This window comes from Nannobrachium achirus (genome assembly GCF_963921795.1).
Source record: "Nannobrachium achirus genome assembly, chromosome: 1".
In the NCBI taxonomy this organism is placed as follows: domain Eukaryota; kingdom Metazoa; phylum Chordata; class Actinopteri; order Myctophiformes; family Myctophidae; genus Nannobrachium; species Nannobrachium achirus.
Window position 1 is genome coordinate 32,130,698 of NC_137810.1, and position 20,000 is coordinate 32,150,697.

The window sequence follows — 20,000 nt, forward strand, 5'->3', positions numbered from 1 at the left end:
ACACACACACACACACACACACACACACACACACACACACACACACACACACACAGTATATACACCAAATGTCTGGCCTTTAAATCGTCAGCGCTCAGGCCTGGCCTTACATAATGACAGAGAATGGAGGCATTAAGGCAATTTGTTTGATTTAAGTTGTCATGGGCGTCCTGGTCCCTGCCCTTCTCAGCTGGTTTTGATACCCTCGGTCGGGTCCTGTGTGTGTTTTTGTGCAGTTGTGTGTCACATACCAAGAAGAATGGACAAGCTCACACACACAGATGGCAGGACTGGTTGGGGGGGGGGGGGTCGGGGGGGTATTGGTAAGAGAGGTATAGCAGTAGGTAATGGCCAATACATGCTCCGTCCAACGCCTGAACATCTTCCGTTTCGGACGGACAGGTTTTCCCAACTAGGCTATAGTTCGTAAAGTGGGGACATATCCAGGCGCACGAGTACCGAGTTATTAGGGTTGGGGCGATACGCGATATTATCGTTTATCACGGTAAAAAAACACTCACAATAATCGTATCGTGGAGATGTAATTTATCGTGGTATAGTCCTCCGTCGTGCACTGGGATCAATTCACCTTTTATTTGCCGAGCTGTATATCTGGTACCACTTAAACCCTCTATAATTGTTAAAAGGTACTTACTTATAATATAGTACTTGATAGTCTTTTTTTCACTCTCTGTCAAATGTCTTTGCCAAAAAATAGCCGATCTACAAGCTCACAGCGCGTCGCTTTGCAACGTGCTGTGAGCTTGTAGATCAGCTATTTTTTGGCAAATGTTCCGCCTCAGGATAATGGATTTTGATTATTGCGATAATATCGTAAATCATGATTTCTTTGGTCACAATAATCGTGATATGAAATTTTCATATCGTCCCATCCCTAGTAGTTATATCACCTACCTTTCCAAAGAAATGTTCGGACGTTGGAAGTAGCATGTATTGGTCTTGGACTTAAGCTTTACCAGCACCAGAGAGAGAGTTGGAGGAGGGGTTGCTACAGAGGACAAGTCAAAGAGAGGAGAAGAAGAGCCCTGAGAGAGCTGAGACTACATTTCTGTTAGTTGGAGAGGGGAAATGATGTTGCCTTTGCACGGTGTTGTGTAGTCTTCTCCCTCCTCCTCCTCCACTTGACATGAAGGCTGGTATTGTTGGTTTCAGGTTAAGGTTCATTACCCCTGGTCCCCTCCCCATCGCTCTGCAGGGATGGCCCCTATAGGACCCTGCTGCACACAGCCTAAACCCACTGCTCAGTGAAGGAAGGCACTTGACCTGACGAGGTGTGTGTGTGTGTGTGTGAGTGGATGTGTGGTGTGTACAATCGAGTTGGTATGCATGCATAGTTGTGTATGTGGCAATGCAAAATGTAATTTTGCGTGTGAGAAAGCGAGAGACATTAACGAAAGTGTCAGCATGCCAAACAGAAGTGCAAGAGGCACGCCAGAGGCGATTAGGCTGAGCTCCGGAGCTCTTTTAAAGAAGTCCAATCGAAGCCGATCAAAAACTGCCCACTGTGCGTATGCACGCACGCTCACATCCACACAGCACATTTTGTGGAGTTGTGTGTATGTGTGTCTAATGTGAGTGTTTCTATATGGTACGGATGGCCTATGACCGAGTGAAATAGAGGCCCAGTGTTCTTGGCTCCTGGTCTAAATAAGGGGTCTTTATCCCCCTGGCTGTGTGCAGAGGCTCTGCGGACCCCACTAAAAGGGCCCAGAGCGTTTCCTCCACACAGAGCATGACTCCCCTGCCTCTCCAGCTCCAGGTGTGGTGACCACAGCCAGCACGGCTTTTCAAACCCACAGTCACGCCTGATCTGCAGCCTGGACGCAGACCACGCACGCACGCACGTACGCGCGCACAGCACGCACGGAACGATATGTGTGTGGAACTGTGCATGAGCACAGAAACACACAAATGTTTGAGTGTGGGGCCTGTATGATTATACACACTCTCTCTCTCTCTCACACACACACGCACACACGCGCGCGCACACACACACACACACACACACACACACACACACACACACACACACACACACACACACACACACACACACACACACACACACACACACACACACACACACACACACACACACACACACACACACACAAAAGCATAAAGGAACACATACTGTACAGTACATATTACATGGTAACAAAGGCTAACTCAGGCATGCATTTATTGCGTAATACACATACAGCATGCACATGCACAAACGCTAGCATGTGAGGCCTGTAAATGCATACACACACACACACACACACACACACACACACACACACACACACACACACACACACACACACACACACACTTCTAATATAAACTCTATTTTCCCCAAGTGTCCATTAAGTTCCCTTCCCTCTTGGCGTTCGCTGACAGTAACAGGCATTATGGGAGTTTGAGTTTGAGGCATGAGCTTTCTAATCTGCTCTGATAGGCTCCATGAGACGACACTCGCGGCATCTCCCTGTATATGAACACTCTCTCCTTAAAGCAGTAGTTCACCCACAAAATGACTTTTCTTCTATTGATTACTCATGCCATGGAGACTTGAGTTCAATAATATTTTTTTGTATTTGTTACATTCTTAAGACAATAATTATAGTAAATTTGCCCACAATGATTCCGGAAGGGGACCAAAATGCATCTGGAATTATTGGTGGTACATTTATTGTAATCAAATTATTGTCTTAGGAATGCGACAAAAACTAAAAATATTATTGAACTCAAGTCTCCATGGCATGAGTAATCAATAGAAGAAAAGTCCTTTTGAAGTGAACTACTCCTTTAAGCCAACAGGAAGCCAAGGGGATTCTGGGGACATGTGCGGAATGCTCCCCTTAAAGGAAAGATTATCTAGTCGAGGTTGGTCAATGTCTGCCTCTCTCGTCCTCCTCCTCTAGATCTCATTTGAGCTGGCGGAGTACACGGCTAACGTGGATGGCGTGGGCACTCTGCGCCTGCTGGACGCCATCAAGACGTGCGGGCTGACCAATGACGTGCGTTTCTACCAGGCCTCCACCAGCGAGCTGTACGGCAAAGTCCAGGAGATCCCCCAGAAGGAGACCACGCCCTTCTACCCCCGCTCACCTTATGGTAAGACCGACACACACTGATATATGCGCCGCACACAGACATACACACAAACATACACACTAAACCACTGGTTCCCAAACAGTGGGTCGTGGACAGGTTTTTATGGGTGTCTTCATTTTTTGTTTCCTACATTTTGTTTTTAATTATTATTATTTCAAAACATAGCATCCCTATTCTGGTCTGGACGTGTCTTGAGCTTGTGGATCCGCCACTTTTGGCAAACGTGGTGCAGAGAGAAATATGGAGGTGGCCTCGTACACAGTAAACCACCAGCTCAGTGGATAGAGTGCTTTTGGTCCCCCTTTGACATTGGGAGATTTGGGTTCAATCACCCGGCCGGGTCATACCAAAGACTATAAAAATGGGCCTCCCTGCTTGGCACTAAGGATCAAGGGTTCGTTTTAAGTCCCTGCGACATGCTAGCATCATGTCCAGGGGATAGGCTATGGACTACATGGCTTGGGAACCGTAGGTTCCAAAGGCTACTTACTTTTACTTGTGTTTGATTCCTAGTTCGTAGTGCTCCTATTCTGCCTGTTTCTTTGGTTAGCAAGTAGCACTAGCAAGCAACATGCTAGCCACTAGCCAGCCACATAACAACACTACGTCATCGGCTTTGCTACTGTTGTGTTGGTCAGATGGTGAACCAATCGCAGAAGACTGCCTCTTTGGCAACGCCCATCCCAGAAATTGCCTTGACGAGAGTTCAGACTGAATAATGGAGTGAAACGAAATGTCAATTCAGGCTAGACATCACCGACTTATTTATGGAGTAATTTTTAGCCAATGAGGAAGCAGCCAAAACTTTAAGGAGGAACTTTTAACCAATGAGGAAGCTGCATAAAGGTGACGTCACAGAGCATGCTTGTTCCTCATTGGCTAAAACGACTCCTTAAAGAACAATAGTGTGTTGCCCTATAGGCAGCCAGACTAACACTAACTATCTTGTACGTATGCTGTAGATACACATACACATTATTGCTGAACTTTGATGCCTTCACACCCATCTTCAAAGGTTTGTGTGTGTCTATGAACAGAGGGGGGCTTCAGTGCTTGGGGAGACTTTGAGCTCTCTATCCCCCCCCACCTCCACCCCCAGCCCCAGGCCACATGTCTGACTGGAGTAAGGCTCTCACTTTAACAAAGACACCTTTATATCCACAGCACTCAGCACTCACTTTCAGCACACACAGACACACACTCACATAGACATTCACTCACACATACACATGTGTGCACGCACACGCCTTCCGTACCCGTGTGCCGGAGATCGGATTTCATGTTCGGTGTTGTCTAAATGTTCTCCCCACTCCGACACTTTACTCATCTGTCAGCACTTGATCTGACACTGGATGGGAGGCACATACCATAATAGGCATGGGCTGCTCCTCTATTAATTAGAAGAGTGTGTGTGTTGGGGGGGGTCATGGAGTTGCCATGGTGACCTCCCTTCACCTCAAGTCTATGTCCTGACCTCGATGTCTTAAGCAACGGGCGCCTCCCCTCCTTGGTCGCACTGGTATTCCCCTCATCACAAGAGACCGGGAAGTAGGAGGAGGATGGTGGTGTGAGGAAGGAGGGGAGAACATTTGGTACGTGCCTGCTTTCGGTCAATCAACAGGAGGCTGCCTTCGATGGTGAAATACGAACGGCAGCGCAGATACACGGAACACTGCACCATCTCTTGACATGTAGCGACGGCTTCTAATATTTCTATAACATACTCTTCTGACTGTCGATCTTACTCTGCCTCTCAATTCAACTCAATTTAAGCTCTTTAAACCTGGCGTCCGAATTTTGGGCATTTCATTATAGGCGATCCACTCGTCCCAGACTCTTCTCTCTCCTGGCCCCCAAACTGTGGAATGAACTCCCGTTTGCAATCATAAATGCAGACTCCCTAATCCCTAGTTTCCACCGTAATCTGAAGACTCACCTCATCAGACTCCACCTTAGCCCATAGCACTTACCGTAGCACTTGCCTACCCTCAATGACCATACAGGCTTATGCAATGGCTAAAATGTAATTTAGATAGCATTTTATATAGACTGATGCCAGGTCATTGTTGACCTGGCATCCTATAGTGTGTATAGCTTTGATGTACAGATTATTGTTTTTTATAATTAGTAGTATTAACAGTATTATTCTACTGTTAGACTGATGATTCTTGGTTTATCTACGTTTTTTTGTTGTAAAAAAAACAACACATAAGCTCGGAGCTCAGCTATTTTAGCAATTTGTCGTACAAAGTAGTATAATGACTGGGCAGAATTATATTGCCAAAGTGTTGCAGACATACTTTCAGTATATTCTACTTATATAACTAATAACTGGTGTAATACATGGAAAAGTTGTGGTTTTCAAAACTTTGTGTTCAGCTGATATGGAGTACCATTCGCACTTATGCTGAACTTTTATCGTCCCGAGGGAATTAAAGTGAGTCATAAGCACAGCTATTACTACATGACAGATACAAACCAATTGCTGGTATCAAGATGTACATCACCGCGGACACACATTATTTCATGTGGAAACATAATTGCTGCAAACAACTCGCCACAGTCTGTGTCTGTCTATGTGCGCGCGCTCATCTGCATGCGTAGCTTCTTTGGGAATCTCTCCCTCCGCTATATAGCTCTCTCCTGTGTGTGCGTGTGGACATTTATCCTACCTGTGCGAGTGAATGACAAATAAACCCTTTCTCTCAAAAAAGCTATTGTAAAAGGATTGAGTTCTCTGTGTTTTATCTTTCACTCTTCTGTCTGCCTGCCCTTATATCTCTCTATCTGCCTGACTCCATCTCTTTCTTCTCCCAGGTGCTGCTAAGCTCTATGCCTACTGGATTGTGGTGAACTTCAGAGAGGCCTACAACATGTACGCTGTCAACGGCATCCTCTTCAACCACGAGAGCCCGAGGAGAGGTGGGTGCCAATCACTGCACCTCACATAAGTACTCTTTCACTCTGGGCAGTCACATCCTTTCAAAATCATGTTTACTGAGTTATACTTAGTAGGGATGGGACGATATGACAATGTCATATCGTCCCTACTACAAGCTCGCAACGTGTCACAAGGTGACGCGTTGTGAGCTTGTAGATCGGCTATTTTTTGGCAAAGACATTTGATAGAGAGTGGAAAAAAGACTGTATCAAGTACGTATATTATACCTTTTACCAATAGAGGGTTTAAGTGCTACCGGATATGCAGCTCGGCAAATAAAAGGTGAATTGATCCCAGTGCATGACGGAGGACGATATCACGATAAATTGAATCTCCACGATGCGATTATCGTGAGTGTTTTTTATCGCGATAAACGATAATATCACTTATCGTCCATCCCTACTCTGGGCAGTCAAGACCGAGTTATACTTAGTTGCATGTCGGTGTCACACACCGTTACATTTTGTGAGCTTGTAGATCTGCTATGTTTGGTGCACGACACCCGCGTAACTAAGTATAAATAGGGCATTAGAATCCACAGGGTTTATTGGTAACCTAACCCTAAGACAAATACGACTTAAGCCTGCTGAATTCTCAGAGAAAACTTGCATAATGTCACACAAGACATGTAGTCATATATGCACGTAAGTGCAAGCAGACACACATACACACACTCTGAGTGAACGGTCTGCGGTCAGATTTTTTAATATGTGCTCTGAGCCCAGAGGGTCGCGAGCGCTGGTTTAACCCGATTTACACGCCGCTGCGACCCAAAATTAGTACCACATGACAGGAGCCCCCAGCATAGCGCCCAGGTCAGCCCGCTCAGGTGTTTATGATTTATCCCCTAATGAAGGCCCCGGCCACGACCCCAGCCAGGGATCAGGGGTCGGCCAGTAAAGCCTAATGGGTTACCACCAAGATAGGTGTGGGAACTGGGATAGCTTACATCCAACCGGGGGGAGGGGGGCACAAAAACCCCACTGAGTTTAGTTATGATAACACACTGTAACGGGAGAGGACGGAGAGAAATTAGGAAAGGAATGGAGATGCAGAATTAAGAGTATTGAGCGACACAGGGAACGTCTCCTTAGCTTGCAGGGAGGCGAGAGGCACTTGGGTGGAGAAAGCTGCTCGGATGACCAGACGTGGGCTGATGGAAAGGGAGACAAAGGGCTGAACCACCACTGGCCCTGAGAAATCATGAAATCAGAGAACCTTGCGTCAATCTCCTCACACACTTACGCACCATGACCTTATAAGGACAAGGCCCGCTACCCACCCTCGTGACCCCTCTTTAGCCTTACTTTGGCCAGCTCAATTTCTCCCTCCATCTGTGTGTTTCTCTTTTCTCCCTCTCCTCCTCTCTCTCTCTCTCTCTCTCTCTCTCTCTCCCTCCCTCTCTCCATCCCTCCCTCTTTCACTCTCTCTTTCTCTATCGGTCAGCGTTTCCCGGCAGGCCACTGGCTTCGCTCCTGCCACTTCTCGTGTCAGAGTTACGTCTGTTGTTGCTCATAAAGCAGGAACGCTGTGCTCTGATGTGGCCAGATGTCCCGCGGCTGCCTTGCTCAACCCGGGGTAGTGGCGCTTGTGTTGGCCAGGCTGGCCAGTGTTTACCCAGGCCCCCAGGCGATGGTGTGACCCCACTATACCTTCACGCCACGCCACGCAACGAAGGGGGTGTTTGGCCGTCCACCCCGTCACCCACTGGAGGGCCCGAGAGGGGAGGCAAACATGTTTTCGCATTGGCACAATGTCGAATAGATAAAGATAGAAGTGCTGAGACATACTTTATACAGTACAATAGTATATGAAGCCAAGACTGCTAGACACGTAAATTCAACTTGTTCTTGTACAATTATGGTGTTATATATAATATATTGAACTAAAGAGAGGAGCTGAGGAATTTTCAGAACACTCAAGTCATTTTTATTGGCTGTGCAGAGAACTTGAGTTGATGTGTGGATTCCTTAGAAATAACAGAATTTACTGTACTGTACGACTAAATTCCTGCAGTCAACCCGGAATTGCGTGTGTGTGTGTGTGTGTGTGTGTGTGTGTGTGTGTGTGTGTGTGTGTGTGTGTGTGTGTGTGTGTGTGTGTGTGTGTGTGTGTGTGTGTGTGTGTGTGTGTGTGTGTGTGTGTGTGTGTGTGTGTGTGTTAATGGCTGACAGGGAGATAAAGGATCATTCATTACCTGTGCACTGCCACTCCCTCCCTCTCTGCACCTCTGGGGTAATTAGTCACTAATGGGGTGGAAGTCCATGATGTCACATTCAGTGGCCATGACATCAGCGGCTCCCTGCTCCCACACACAGGAAAGGCTGTGATGTCACCCTCTTACAGTGCCAGTGACTGGGTCTGTTCTGTGTGCATCTGTGTTCGAGTGCGTGCGAGAGACGCTGGCCTTTTCTCAGGGGCTTTTTTCGTCATCCCTTTTGCTTAACAGGAATATTGAAACTGGTTCTCATGGTTCTGGCCTGGTGAGTGTGCTGTGGGGCATTGGCATATGGCGTGACGCGTTTTGAGATGCTTCGGGTGTCTGCTGGGAAGTGTATCTTGCAGAGAGGCTGCAGGAATTGAGCAGTTTGCCTTCAGTCTCCCTCTCCCTCGGCATTACTTAATCCCAGCAGGAATGTTTCCCTCAGATTCTCTTACCCCTTCTCGTAAACACGTAATGCGTTCCACCAATAAACAGCCGATTTCTATTGTTCTGCTGCGAAGGGTCGGGCGGGGTGGCCCGAGAAGGAAAAATAACCTGGTGGAAATCCTGCGTGAAGCAAAGCAAACAGAAGCGCGGCTGGTTCACACCATGGCGGAGCTCTTCACCGGTTAGCCTAGCCATTAGCCATAACAAACAGGGCCTCGCGCTGACACTGAGAGGGATTAGCGTTAGCAGTGGTGCTAAATGGACTCCATATTGCCCTGACACATGAGACTCACCATAACCGCGCGGTCAATTGGCAATAGTGATCAGCATGGAAACCTGTGAAAATAACCACTTCACGTGTTTATTTGCTCTCTGTATACAACTAGCTTATGGTGTCTCAGTCTCCCTCAATCTTGTTTCGATAATCCGAGACCGTACCTGAGTTTAATTTATAATTATTAGCTGTGTGTTGATGTAAGACTTTACAGTAAATCAGTGCAGCTAGTGTGTGTGTGTGTGACTGAGATACTCCATTCCCAGCGCTGACCATCCAGGCCCCCCAGGCTGTGAGCATGTTAATCCCCTGGTTTATTTGGGGAAGCCCCTCTCCGTCCCTCCGACCAGAGAGCCCTCTCTGTGGTTCACACTCACCAGCATAGAATAATATACCGTCATGCTAGGAGAGAAAACCAGCTAGCATCGGGGAAGTAAGAACGTCACTGCCAAAGTCAACGCTACCCCTCAAACACACACGCATACACACATTAGTTTCGGCTTTCTGCTTGCGTTGAAGTTGAAACGAAAAGGTCAGATCGCACGGTAGATTAGTAAGAGGATATGTTTTGCTCATATTTGGGAGGTTATTTCCAAAAGGATATCTTTGAAGAGGAATTGCTTGGATAAGCACCCGACATCAACGGGGATCCATGCTCTGACCCTCCCGTACCTCTTAGAGCTCGTAACTCGGCACAGGGCGTCCCGTTTTTGTGCTCCCTTTCCTCGTTGTCCTGTCAGTTTTCAACAAGAGATAGCTGATTGAGTGCAAGCCTAAACATCAGGTGAACTGTGGCCAGGTGAAGAGGCTGAGTCTGACCCCAGAGTTGAAGGGCCGATGACGGAGCCCTCCTCTCCTCTGCCCCCTAGGCGTTATGTATGCGGGAGACGAGTGAGCCACGTAAACCCCAAGGTCAAGCGGAGTACTTTCTGTCACCACGCCCAGCCAGTAGCCAGAATCCATGTATTATTAGGGAGGCACATGGCAAGACATCAACTTACATGAATTCATTTCTCCCTCTTACTTTATTTAGGAACCTTTGCGATTTCAGGGCCCCTGGCCTGTACTGAGGCAGGTAGGGACACCCATGTGTCCCGCTTTGTGTCACGTGATCCAAAGGTATCGTATCCACCCACCTCCATAATCAAGCCCTGCCCACAGTGTAGCTCGTTGAGCTTTCACCCTCACTCATCGCCGTTGCCGCCTTCGCACCTGTGTTTGTATTCACCCGTGTCACCATGGCAACTAAGAATGCAGCTGACTGAGCCGAGGCTCTTAGCGGTGCTAATTACACCACAAGGTGAAAGCGCCTCACAGCCCTCCAGACCTCCAACACCCCCCCACCCATACTCCCCTGCCAAGTCTGACAATGTCAGAGACACAACCCTGAGACCCCCCCCTGAAACCCCCCCCTGAAACCCCCCCCCCCCCCCCTCGATGAATCCCCCCCTTTCCCCCCCGGTATGGCTGGGGCATTTTCTTCATCATTTGGTTCTCCCGAGTGCCGACTGACATTTCCAGGGAGTCTTATCTATGGGGAGTTACTGGGATCACGCCAGAAATTTCATTTCTTTTCTTTTTTTTAACAATCTCGTTGGCGTTTCATCTCAGGGTCGATCACATTGTCTCGTTCCCCCTCATGCGTCCTGTCATGCGCCGCTAACGGTGTCAATGTCTAGGGAGAGCTCAGGAGAGACATCGTCTCACCGCCTCCCACCTTACTAATCTCCACACCCTCTCATCTTTCTCAAGCCCTCTCTGACACCTCCGCAAAGCCCCACGGCCCTCCATCGGCATTCGTCGCATCGCACCATAGAAGGAGTGACTCGTTTGTCCTTATTTTTTCTCTCCCACACTCTACCTGTTTCTCTCTCTGTCTCTCCTCTCTCTCTCTGTCTCTCTCACATCAGTTCTAATCTCACCTACCCCACCTATTACGTTGCTTTTCTCTCTGCACCCTCCCTGACAGTTGAGTCAGCCCAGAGTGAGGGCAAGGCTGTCTGTTAAGTGTGAATAGACATTGTGCTGGCAGAGTGGGAGCGCCTGACCTCGGATGAAACGCAAATACCCCCCCGCCCCTGTCTGTTGGAGCTCCACACATCACTCGGGATGGGAATTGCGCAACACAGCAGTGATGGCAGACACTGACAGGTCTTTGGGTCGGGCTGGAACTTTAACCAGCCCCTCGCCCCCACCCTTAGCCCAAGGAAGATTCATCCAAAAACTGCTGGAGAATCACTCTGTGTTCCTACAAAGTCATGTTATCACGGTCATAAGTCACGGCCTGATAACTAGAGTGCTAGAGAGAAGTGGCTGAAGTTGCCTCGACAGAAAAAGAGCAGCAAATTTATTCCTCGTATTAGAGTATCGTGGAGTATGCTTTCATTTTTTGGGGGTAAACGGGGCGATGCGGGGTCGGCCCAAATCCCTGGGCGTGCAGGGGCGGAGGTGCAAAGTGAAGGGGGCGTTTCTCGCGTGGAATCTTACCACAAAAGCCATTTCAAGCCCTCCACCCCCTCCACAACACCATTGCTCAAAGACAGAACAGGATTATGGGATTTGCAGTTCTGGGTGAATTCCAGAACAGGTGCGTAACCTCTGTTGATGAAACCTGTGTTTCCATGACATCTCTGCTCCTGTACAGCATTACAAATCTAAAGTCTTGACCATTTGGGAATTCTTCCAATGTTCAGAGCGGGACTAGTTCAAAAGAGTTTCCCATGTATTAACTCCCATGTCATATTAGTAGAATAAACTTTGAAAAAGCTTTCGCAACATTCCAAGTGACAGCATTCCTTTCCTTTGTTACGTCCTTTAAAGAGGAATTGTCAGCCCACATGCCTATTTTTAGTATCATATTAATCCATGCCAAAGTTTATAGTCTGACTCTACATGAGAATGGAATGGTTCATAACTCCCTCTTCAAGGGAGGACCTTATAACAGCTGGACATGGTAAGTATGGCAGCAGAAATGGAGACTTGACATAACACCATTCCTTTTTAGGGAGTTACTATTAGTTGCTAGTAGACAGGGAGATATAGTAGAGAAATATTTGGCATATTACATAGTGGAGCGACCAAGATTTACTTCAGCAAGTATGCAATATTTCCAATATGGTGCACTAATCGACTGGACCATTAGGGGAAAAAAGACATGCATCTTCTTGCCTTCTATATTTAGAGTGGTTTGAGTGAAATACACTATTTTTGAATCTCAACTCCTTGGAAATGTGTACTCACACACACACACACACACACACACACACACACACACACACACACACACACACACACACACACACACACAGAGCAGTCAAATGGATGTATGGAGAGCTCAGATTTTCCCTTAGCTTCGAAGCCCACTTCTGTTCTCTCTCTCTCACACACACACACACACACACAGACATATGCGAACACAAAGCGGGTTACACAGAGTAATATATAGGAGTGTGAGTCAGAGACGTCCTGAGGTCAGACTGAAGGCTGGGCCGTCATGGTGTGTGAAGACAAACTTCATAAGTCACCGTACGTCCGTCAGCAGTGTGCCACTTATAGAGCCACGCAGCCCAGAACATTGTGTGGAAGTCAGGCCAGACCCTTAAGGCCCTATCAGAGTACAGTCTGCAGTGATAAGTCATCACCGCGGTGTAGTTTTCTAGCTATCACCTAAAAATTAGGGATGGTCCGATCAGGTTTTTTGGAACCGAGCACCGATCACAAAAGTTTTATCACCCTATACCGATCAATCACCGATCCGATCAAGTTATTATTTATATTTTCTAAATGTTAATGTTTTAACTTTAATTCATTCATTCACTCATGAATTCATTTATATATTTGCCTTATAGTTATTTACCAGCATTACTATGTATTTATTATCATAGCAGTAACTAATTATTCCTTCAGCACTGTGGAAATCAATACCCCACAATGGCCTCAAGTGGGCATACTGAACTGCTGGTTGATCGGATGCACCGATCCGATCCGATCGGTGAATTTACCTTTTGATCTAAACCACCGATTATCGCCGATCACGCTTTGATCGGCCCGATCCGATCCATTGCCAATTGATCGGTAACATCTCTACTAAAAATGTATTACAAAGCCTAGGTGATAGCTAGAAAACTATTATCAGAGTACAGTCTGCGTGATAAGTCATCACCGCGGTGTAGTTTTCTAGCTATCACCTAAAAATGTATTACAAAGCCTAGGTGATAGCTAGAAAACTACACCGCAGTGATGACTTATCACCACAGACTGTACTCTGATAGGCCTTTACCGTGTCCATTCCTACACCCTGAGTTAAATTAACAGTGCAGATTTTCCTTGGTACCCTCCCGAAGCCCCCTCCATGAACCCCCCCACCCCCCCCAAAGGCCTGAGTCCCCACCACCCAGACACCCCCTGGTGTCCTGTCTGGGTCCACATGCCTCTCCACTGACATGGCCCAGTGGACTGTCTCCGGCCAGAGGACAGCCCCGCCCCACCCCCTCTCCCCATCCTCAGGTCCAGCTGTGCCAATGCAAGCCGGTGTGTGTGTGTGTGCTACGTTTTTCCTGTCCCTTTCCTGGCCAAAGAAATGAAATGGAATTGGGGGGGGGGGAGAAACGGTTGAGTGAGAATGAGTGAGAGGGGGGAGAGAGAAAGGCAATGAGTGTCAGTTTCTGGCACGGCTTTTGCTGTCTGCTCGGTTTTCACGGCCCGTGGTTTTATTGGACTTTCCGCGGGGCCGCGGGCGAGGTTAAACGGCCACCGCCGCCCCGCTTGGGCCCTAAACCTCCCGTTAGCTCCCCCCACCCCAAATGCCCCCCGATCCCTCCCCCCCTCCTCCCCTGGCTGTCCTGCGGTACCGCTGCCAGTAAAGGAAACACATTAACACCCGGGCCAGTAACAGTGAAGGCTTTGTGCAACGGCACAGGGCAGGCTGCTCCATTAAGGCCCCGTACGCGCTCTGCTCCGCACACCAATTAGGCCAAGCGGGGACCAGAGCCACTCTAAACAGAGGTGTGAGCTTTACTGGGGTAGCACAGGTGTGTGTGTGTGTGTGTGTGTGTGTGTGTGTGTGTGTGTGTGTGTGTGTGTGTGTGTGTGTGTGTGTGTGTGTGTGTGTGTGTGTGTGTGTGTGTGTGTGTGTGTGTGTGTGTGTGTGTGTGTGTGTGTGTGTGTGTGGAGGGGGGGTTGGACTTTATTACTGATTGGGGTTCGTTCTGTGTTATACTGTATCCCCGTGTCCCCATAACAGCCAGCTCGGCAGAGTTTTGACAACCTGTGTTTAACCTGCAAAAGCTCAACTTCAGCTTGGAGAGGGAGGGTCATAAGGGGACCCTCACCATGCCATTTACTGTAGTTACCAATGGGGCATCCTGTTACATGCCAAAGCCAGGCATCGACATGTGAGAAGTGTGTGTGTGTGTGTGTGTGTGTGTGTGTGTGTGTGTGTGTGTGTGTGTGTGTGTGTGTGTGTGTGTGTGTGTGTGTGTGTGCGTGCGTGTGCGTGTGTGTGTAAAAGCATAGTGGCCACACACACACACACACACACTTCTGCCCATCTCTGAGAGTGACAGAATGCTGTAAGACAGGTATGAAACATTCCGCACCTGGTGATGCGATAAGAGCCCATTTTAGCTGAAATGTCTTGCGAGAGAGGGCTGACAATAACTGATGAATAATAGGTGGCTAACATTTGACTGCAGCTATAGCAGCGGGGCTGGTACTTGCCAGAACAGATAATGACCTGCCAGGTTAGCGCGAGAGGCCCCCAGGGCCCTGACGAGAGGATCATGCAGAGACAAGACTGGGGGGGAGGGGGGGTTTCCAACGACAATTTATCTACGCTTCATAGATCTATGCTATTTACTCATTAATGTGTCAATGACACAAATTGTGCATACACTCGGATAATAGACAGCTTTTTCTGATTTCCCTGGACAACGTAAAGAAACAAGGTTTATTGTAAGTAGGGATGGGACGATACGTGATATTATCTTTTATCGTGATAAAAAACATGCACGATAATCGTATCGTGGAGATTTAATTCATCATGATATCGTCCTCCGTCATGCACTGGGATCAATTCACCTTTTATTTGCCGAGCTGCATATCTGGTAATAATAATACATTTTGTTTGTATTGCACTTTTCATTCAGAGAATCTCAGAGTGCTACATACATTGCAAGGAAAATAATAAGGAAAAAATCAAAGTCAATCATTTAAACCCTCGGTAATTGGGAAAACGGAACTGGAAATAACGTTTCACTCTCTATCAAATGTCTTTGCCAAAAAATAGCCGATCTACAAGCTCACAGCGCGTCGCAACGTAGATCGCCTATTTTTTGCAAATGTTCCGACCCCATAATAATGGATTTTGATTAACGCGATAATATCGTAAATCGCAATTTATTTTGTCACAACAATCGTGATATGAAATTTTCATATCGTCCCATCCCTAATGGACAGCTTTTTCTTCCCTGGACAACGTAAAGAAACAAGGTTTATTGTAAGCCTTTGTAAGCGATGGCAGCAGCACCCGCCATCAAAAGCCGGGCCAAAACACGCCGTTCCTCAAAACGCGTCAACAAAGCGGCGTTGACACGGGTGCTGCGTGACCCCGCAAAACCAACACACCGCCCGCGCTGTATTTCCTCAAGTAAGCGTGTCTAACTTTCTCAGGTCTGTTTTCGCTCAGCCTGCCCGGGGGCTGTCGTTTTTATATGAAATAATTGCTACAAATTTTGGTGCATTCGCATGATTGGGTTCATGGGATTTTCCTGCATCTAAATCGGGGCTCTGCTACATGTCAGGACACAGTGATACAGTGTCGAGACAGCCCCCGTGCAATTATGGCCAGGGGACGGATGCGGAGTGGGGAAGAGAAGCCCGCCATGTACACCTCGGGGGGGCTTGATGAGCTTAAAGTGGCCTGTAGAAACTCCAGCACTTTAGAGGGTCACATAAGGTTATGGCAGGCATGTATATGCTGTTGTGTGGGCTCTTGATATCCCCGTTTTTGATTGCTATAAGCTATCCTTTGAAATGACAGTTTTATTAAATTTTCGGCAGTTTGGTGCTTTCCAAGAGGTGGGCATGGCATGGACCCCGAGCCATGGTTGCAACCCGCAAGCTCTAATAAGCTGTTTCACTTCAGCCGACGCCATTATTAGACGTGACACCCTAATATTTGGTGTTGATATCCATCTGTATAATGCTGTGTTTTGGTTGGAGGCTTGGAGGGTTTAGTTCCAGAGCTCTCTGCTGCGTCTCTCCCTTCCCTCCCTGTAGTGGGGAACGGAGAGAACACGACACCGAGCCTCTGTGTTCCGCCAAACACCCAAAGCCGCTCTCATCCTGGCTAGCGGCACAGAAAAAGTCATTAGGAGCTCATTTGTTTTTGCCGCAGATAATATCTGCACATGTGTCGGCTCAGAGAAGAGACAGAGAGATAGAGAGAATGAATTGCTACAGGGCGGTCGGGCTGGCCCGGCCCACACTGCGCTGTTCCTGGACCGGACGCGCCGCAACCAGCCGAGCTGGGGTGGTCCGCCTTGATGCGCGCTGGGCCTGTTTGGTTCCGTGCAGTGTTTTTTCTGCGGAGATTCCCTGGGTTTTTGGTGTTCAGAGATTTGGCTTGGCGCCCAGCCCAGGGTTGAGACCGAAATGGTGAATTAAGGGGGGAAAATGATAGGAGAGTTTCTTAAAGAGATCTGCCGGCTGAGACGTGAGGTGGAAACATATTGCTCTGACTCGTGGCAGCTTCTGGGCTTTTTCGCATTAGCTGGGATGGCGATGCAGGAGGTTTGGTGGAAAGCATAGGGCAGGGGTGTCCAAAGTGCGGCCCGGGTGCCAAATTTGGCCCGATGGCAAATTTTATGCGACCCGCAGCTTCATTCCTAAATTGTACTACGTATAAACGGCCCCCAGCACCATAAAAAGTCACCATTCCTCGTTCCCTGGCTATTTTATAGTATTTTTTTACCTTGCACGTCTGGTTAAATTTGGTAATGTGAGTCACACACCTGACAAAAGACAATTGATATTAAATATTCATGATGATAGTTAAATGAAATAACGTAATTGCAAGGCATATGTATGTGACTTTATTATGGTCAGGAGATAGCTGGCCCGAGGGTGTTTTAATATGTTCTTATGTGGCCCCCTTTGAAAACAGTTTGGACACCCCTGGCATAGGGCTTTCAGTGGTAGTGTTTAGTTGGTGGTGGAGAGCGTATGGTGGCAGGGTGAGGTCAGGTAGGGTTTGGAAGGCATTTCTTCCTCCTCATCCTGTTTCGGGAAGGTCATGGCCTATACCTAACCACTGTTGTTGTGTGTGTACACCTGTCTATATTCCTATTATATTTGACTCCATGTTGTGTCAAATCTCTCTCTTTGCAGGAGCCAACTTTGTCACCCGCAAGATTAGCCGTTCAGTAGCGAAGATTCACCTGGGCCAGCTGGAGAGCTTCAGTCTGGGCAACCTGGACTCCAAGAGAGACTGGGGCCACGCCAAGGACTATGTTGAGGTAAAGAGCTGAGAAGCACGCACACACACATATTGTATATATATAAACGCACACATACTATACTATACTATACAGTATTGTACCTGCACACATGATTAAGCTTCAACACACGCATACACAAGCGCATAAACGGAAGGCACCGCAACGCACGTACAGTACAGTGCGCGCACCGCTTTGGAGTTGAACAGAGTTCAGACGTGCGTGTACCCTGCGGCATTGGGAGGGGGGGGGGGGGGGGGGGGGGGGGGGGTGGTATGTTTTCCCAGATCATTTGAGGCCGCAATATGTGATCTGCATGAAGCCTGCTATGATTCTCTGCCAAGAAAGAAACAGAGGGAGAGAGAAAGGAGAAGGGGAAGGGGAGGGGATGGGAGAGAGAGGGCCACATGCTGTGAGGCCACAGAGCACAGACTGCACTCTAGTTTCCCACAACTCACCAATGTCCCAGATCCCCTCAGACTCAGACCCACCCCCCCATGTCCTCCACCGTCCACCCCTCCCCTCCCACCCCCCTAAAGAAATCGCCCGCAGAAGAAAAGAGTGATATTAAGGGAATGCCGGCTCCTGGGGAATGATGACAGAAATACGGTGTTTGTGTTCAATGTAATGGTGCCAGCAGCAAGCAGAGAGAGAACTGGGGAGATGAAACGAACAGAGGGTTCGCCACGTCCAGGAGCAGACGGGGCCCTCGGTATGCAAGTGTTTTGTGTGGGTTTAATGTGTATGTGTGTGTGTGTGTGTGTGTGAGTGCGCGGATGTCTACGCACGCGTGTCAATCAGCGTGCGATCGCACATGTGACAGCTACGCGCCAAGGCGTGCACGCTTTACGCACATAGCCGCGAAGATGAAAGACTCTGCGGGTTGCCTTGTCGGACAGCGGCAGTCCCTGTTATTATTGGGGGGGGGGGGGGTGTGGGGGGCATAGGGGTGAGTAGGTTGTTGGCTGGGTGGGAGGTGGCGTCAATTTAATCCATTCAGAACGGGTACACATTATTGTGTATCATTATTTTATGCTTTAACTATTGAAAAATAGCAGATATACAAGCTCACAGCGCGGCTCAGAGTGCCGCGCTGTGAGCTTGTAGATCTGCTATTTTTGAAAAATCATGAAAATTAGAATTTTCTATAAGTGTCTTTTGAATCCTTCTAAGACTTTTTGAAAAACCTATGTCTCTATGTCAGCAATCTGGCCAGCCATCTTCAAAGAAAAGGTCCTTTTCACTTAACTGGAGCTCAGTTAGTCTGTTCTTGAGAGACTACTATGTCAGTCGTTCTCAAACCTTTTCATGTGAAGGACCCCCAAAATGATATTTATTTGACCACGGACCCGCATCTCAAAATATTTATTTCTAGGGACCACCCAGAAGCAAAATTTGAGTTACAAACTTTGAAAATACATGTATTCAAAGATTTGCACACATTTTCACGACTTTTTCAAAAATAGCAGATCTACAAGCTCGCAGCGCGGCACTCGGTGCCGCGCTGTGAGCTTGTATATCTGCTATTTTTCACCGGTTAAATGGGTTAACATGGAGATGGCAGCGCGGGAGGTCACTGCCGTCAGAGGCAGGCCGGTGACGAGCCGCCCTCACGCTGTTAAGGTGGGGTACAGACACTGCGTCAGTACTCCCCAGATCCAGGCCCGTCGTAGATCAGTCATATCCCCCCCCCCCCCCTCTCTCTCTCTCCTAACCACAGAGGATAACAGCACTCTGTCCTTTGTCCAGACTGTTTGTTCAGGAAGTGGAGCAGCAGCAAGTCTCTCTTAACTCTCCAGCCTCGGCTAGAAGGTTAGAAATACGGTCACGTTGAAAGGCCTCGCCGCGGCAGGAGGCCGGTTGTATAAAGTAATGTCCGGGTATGAATATATTTCTCAGTTGACAGATGAAGGTAGTGATTTATGATGTTGTGAAGCTCTGCTGAAATAAAATATTAAGATGAAACAAAAAAAATGAAGCTGTCGTTTGAGAGACGGTGCTGATGGTGTAGTTGCCTCTGTCAAGCTTTTGTGTGTATGTGTGTGTGTGTGTGTGTATGTGCACTTCATCTTATCACTGTTTACATGGGCACATGGGGTCTGCCTCTGCATTTGATGAGAACAGTATGTTGGTCGGTGTATGTTTGAGTGTGTGGCCGATTAAGTCCAGTCTGTGCATCTGCGAGTGTGCCCGTGTGTGTATGCGCGTGCATGCATGCATGCATGCGCCTGTCCAGGACACCGTGGCTTGAGACGCTCCAGGTTTCCTGTGGGAACGTTGACATTCCAGGCCTGGTGAATCAGGCACCTCCTCGCCTCGCAAAGCGTCTCCAGTTTCGGAAAAGAGAGCAGAGATTTTCGGGAAGTCAAACAGAAGCCGAGATGCTGCGAGGGGGGAAACTGAGGCAGTGGCTGGCGGGGGAGGGAGGGGAGGCAGACGGGGATGGGGGGAACAGAAGCAGTGTTTGTGGGGACGTTTATGCATTATACATAAATGAGCCATCTCCCTGCTTCTGGA

General features: G+C 48.1%; 1 protein-coding gene across 1 annotated transcript in view; it reads left to right on the forward strand.

Moving 5' to 3' along the window:
- Nucleotides 1–20,000, forward strand: part of gmds (GDP-mannose 4,6-dehydratase) — a 210,225-nt gene that overhangs the window by 55,734 nt on the left and 134,491 nt on the right. The window contains exons 5-7 of the mRNA XM_080720120.1: nt 2,931–3,123; nt 5,941–6,045; nt 17,377–17,504. Of these exons, the coding sequence (XP_080576246.1) occupies nt 2,931–3,123; nt 5,941–6,045; nt 17,377–17,504 (426 nt within the window). The remainder of the gene's footprint in view (nt 1–2,930; nt 3,124–5,940; nt 6,046–17,376; nt 17,505–20,000) is intronic.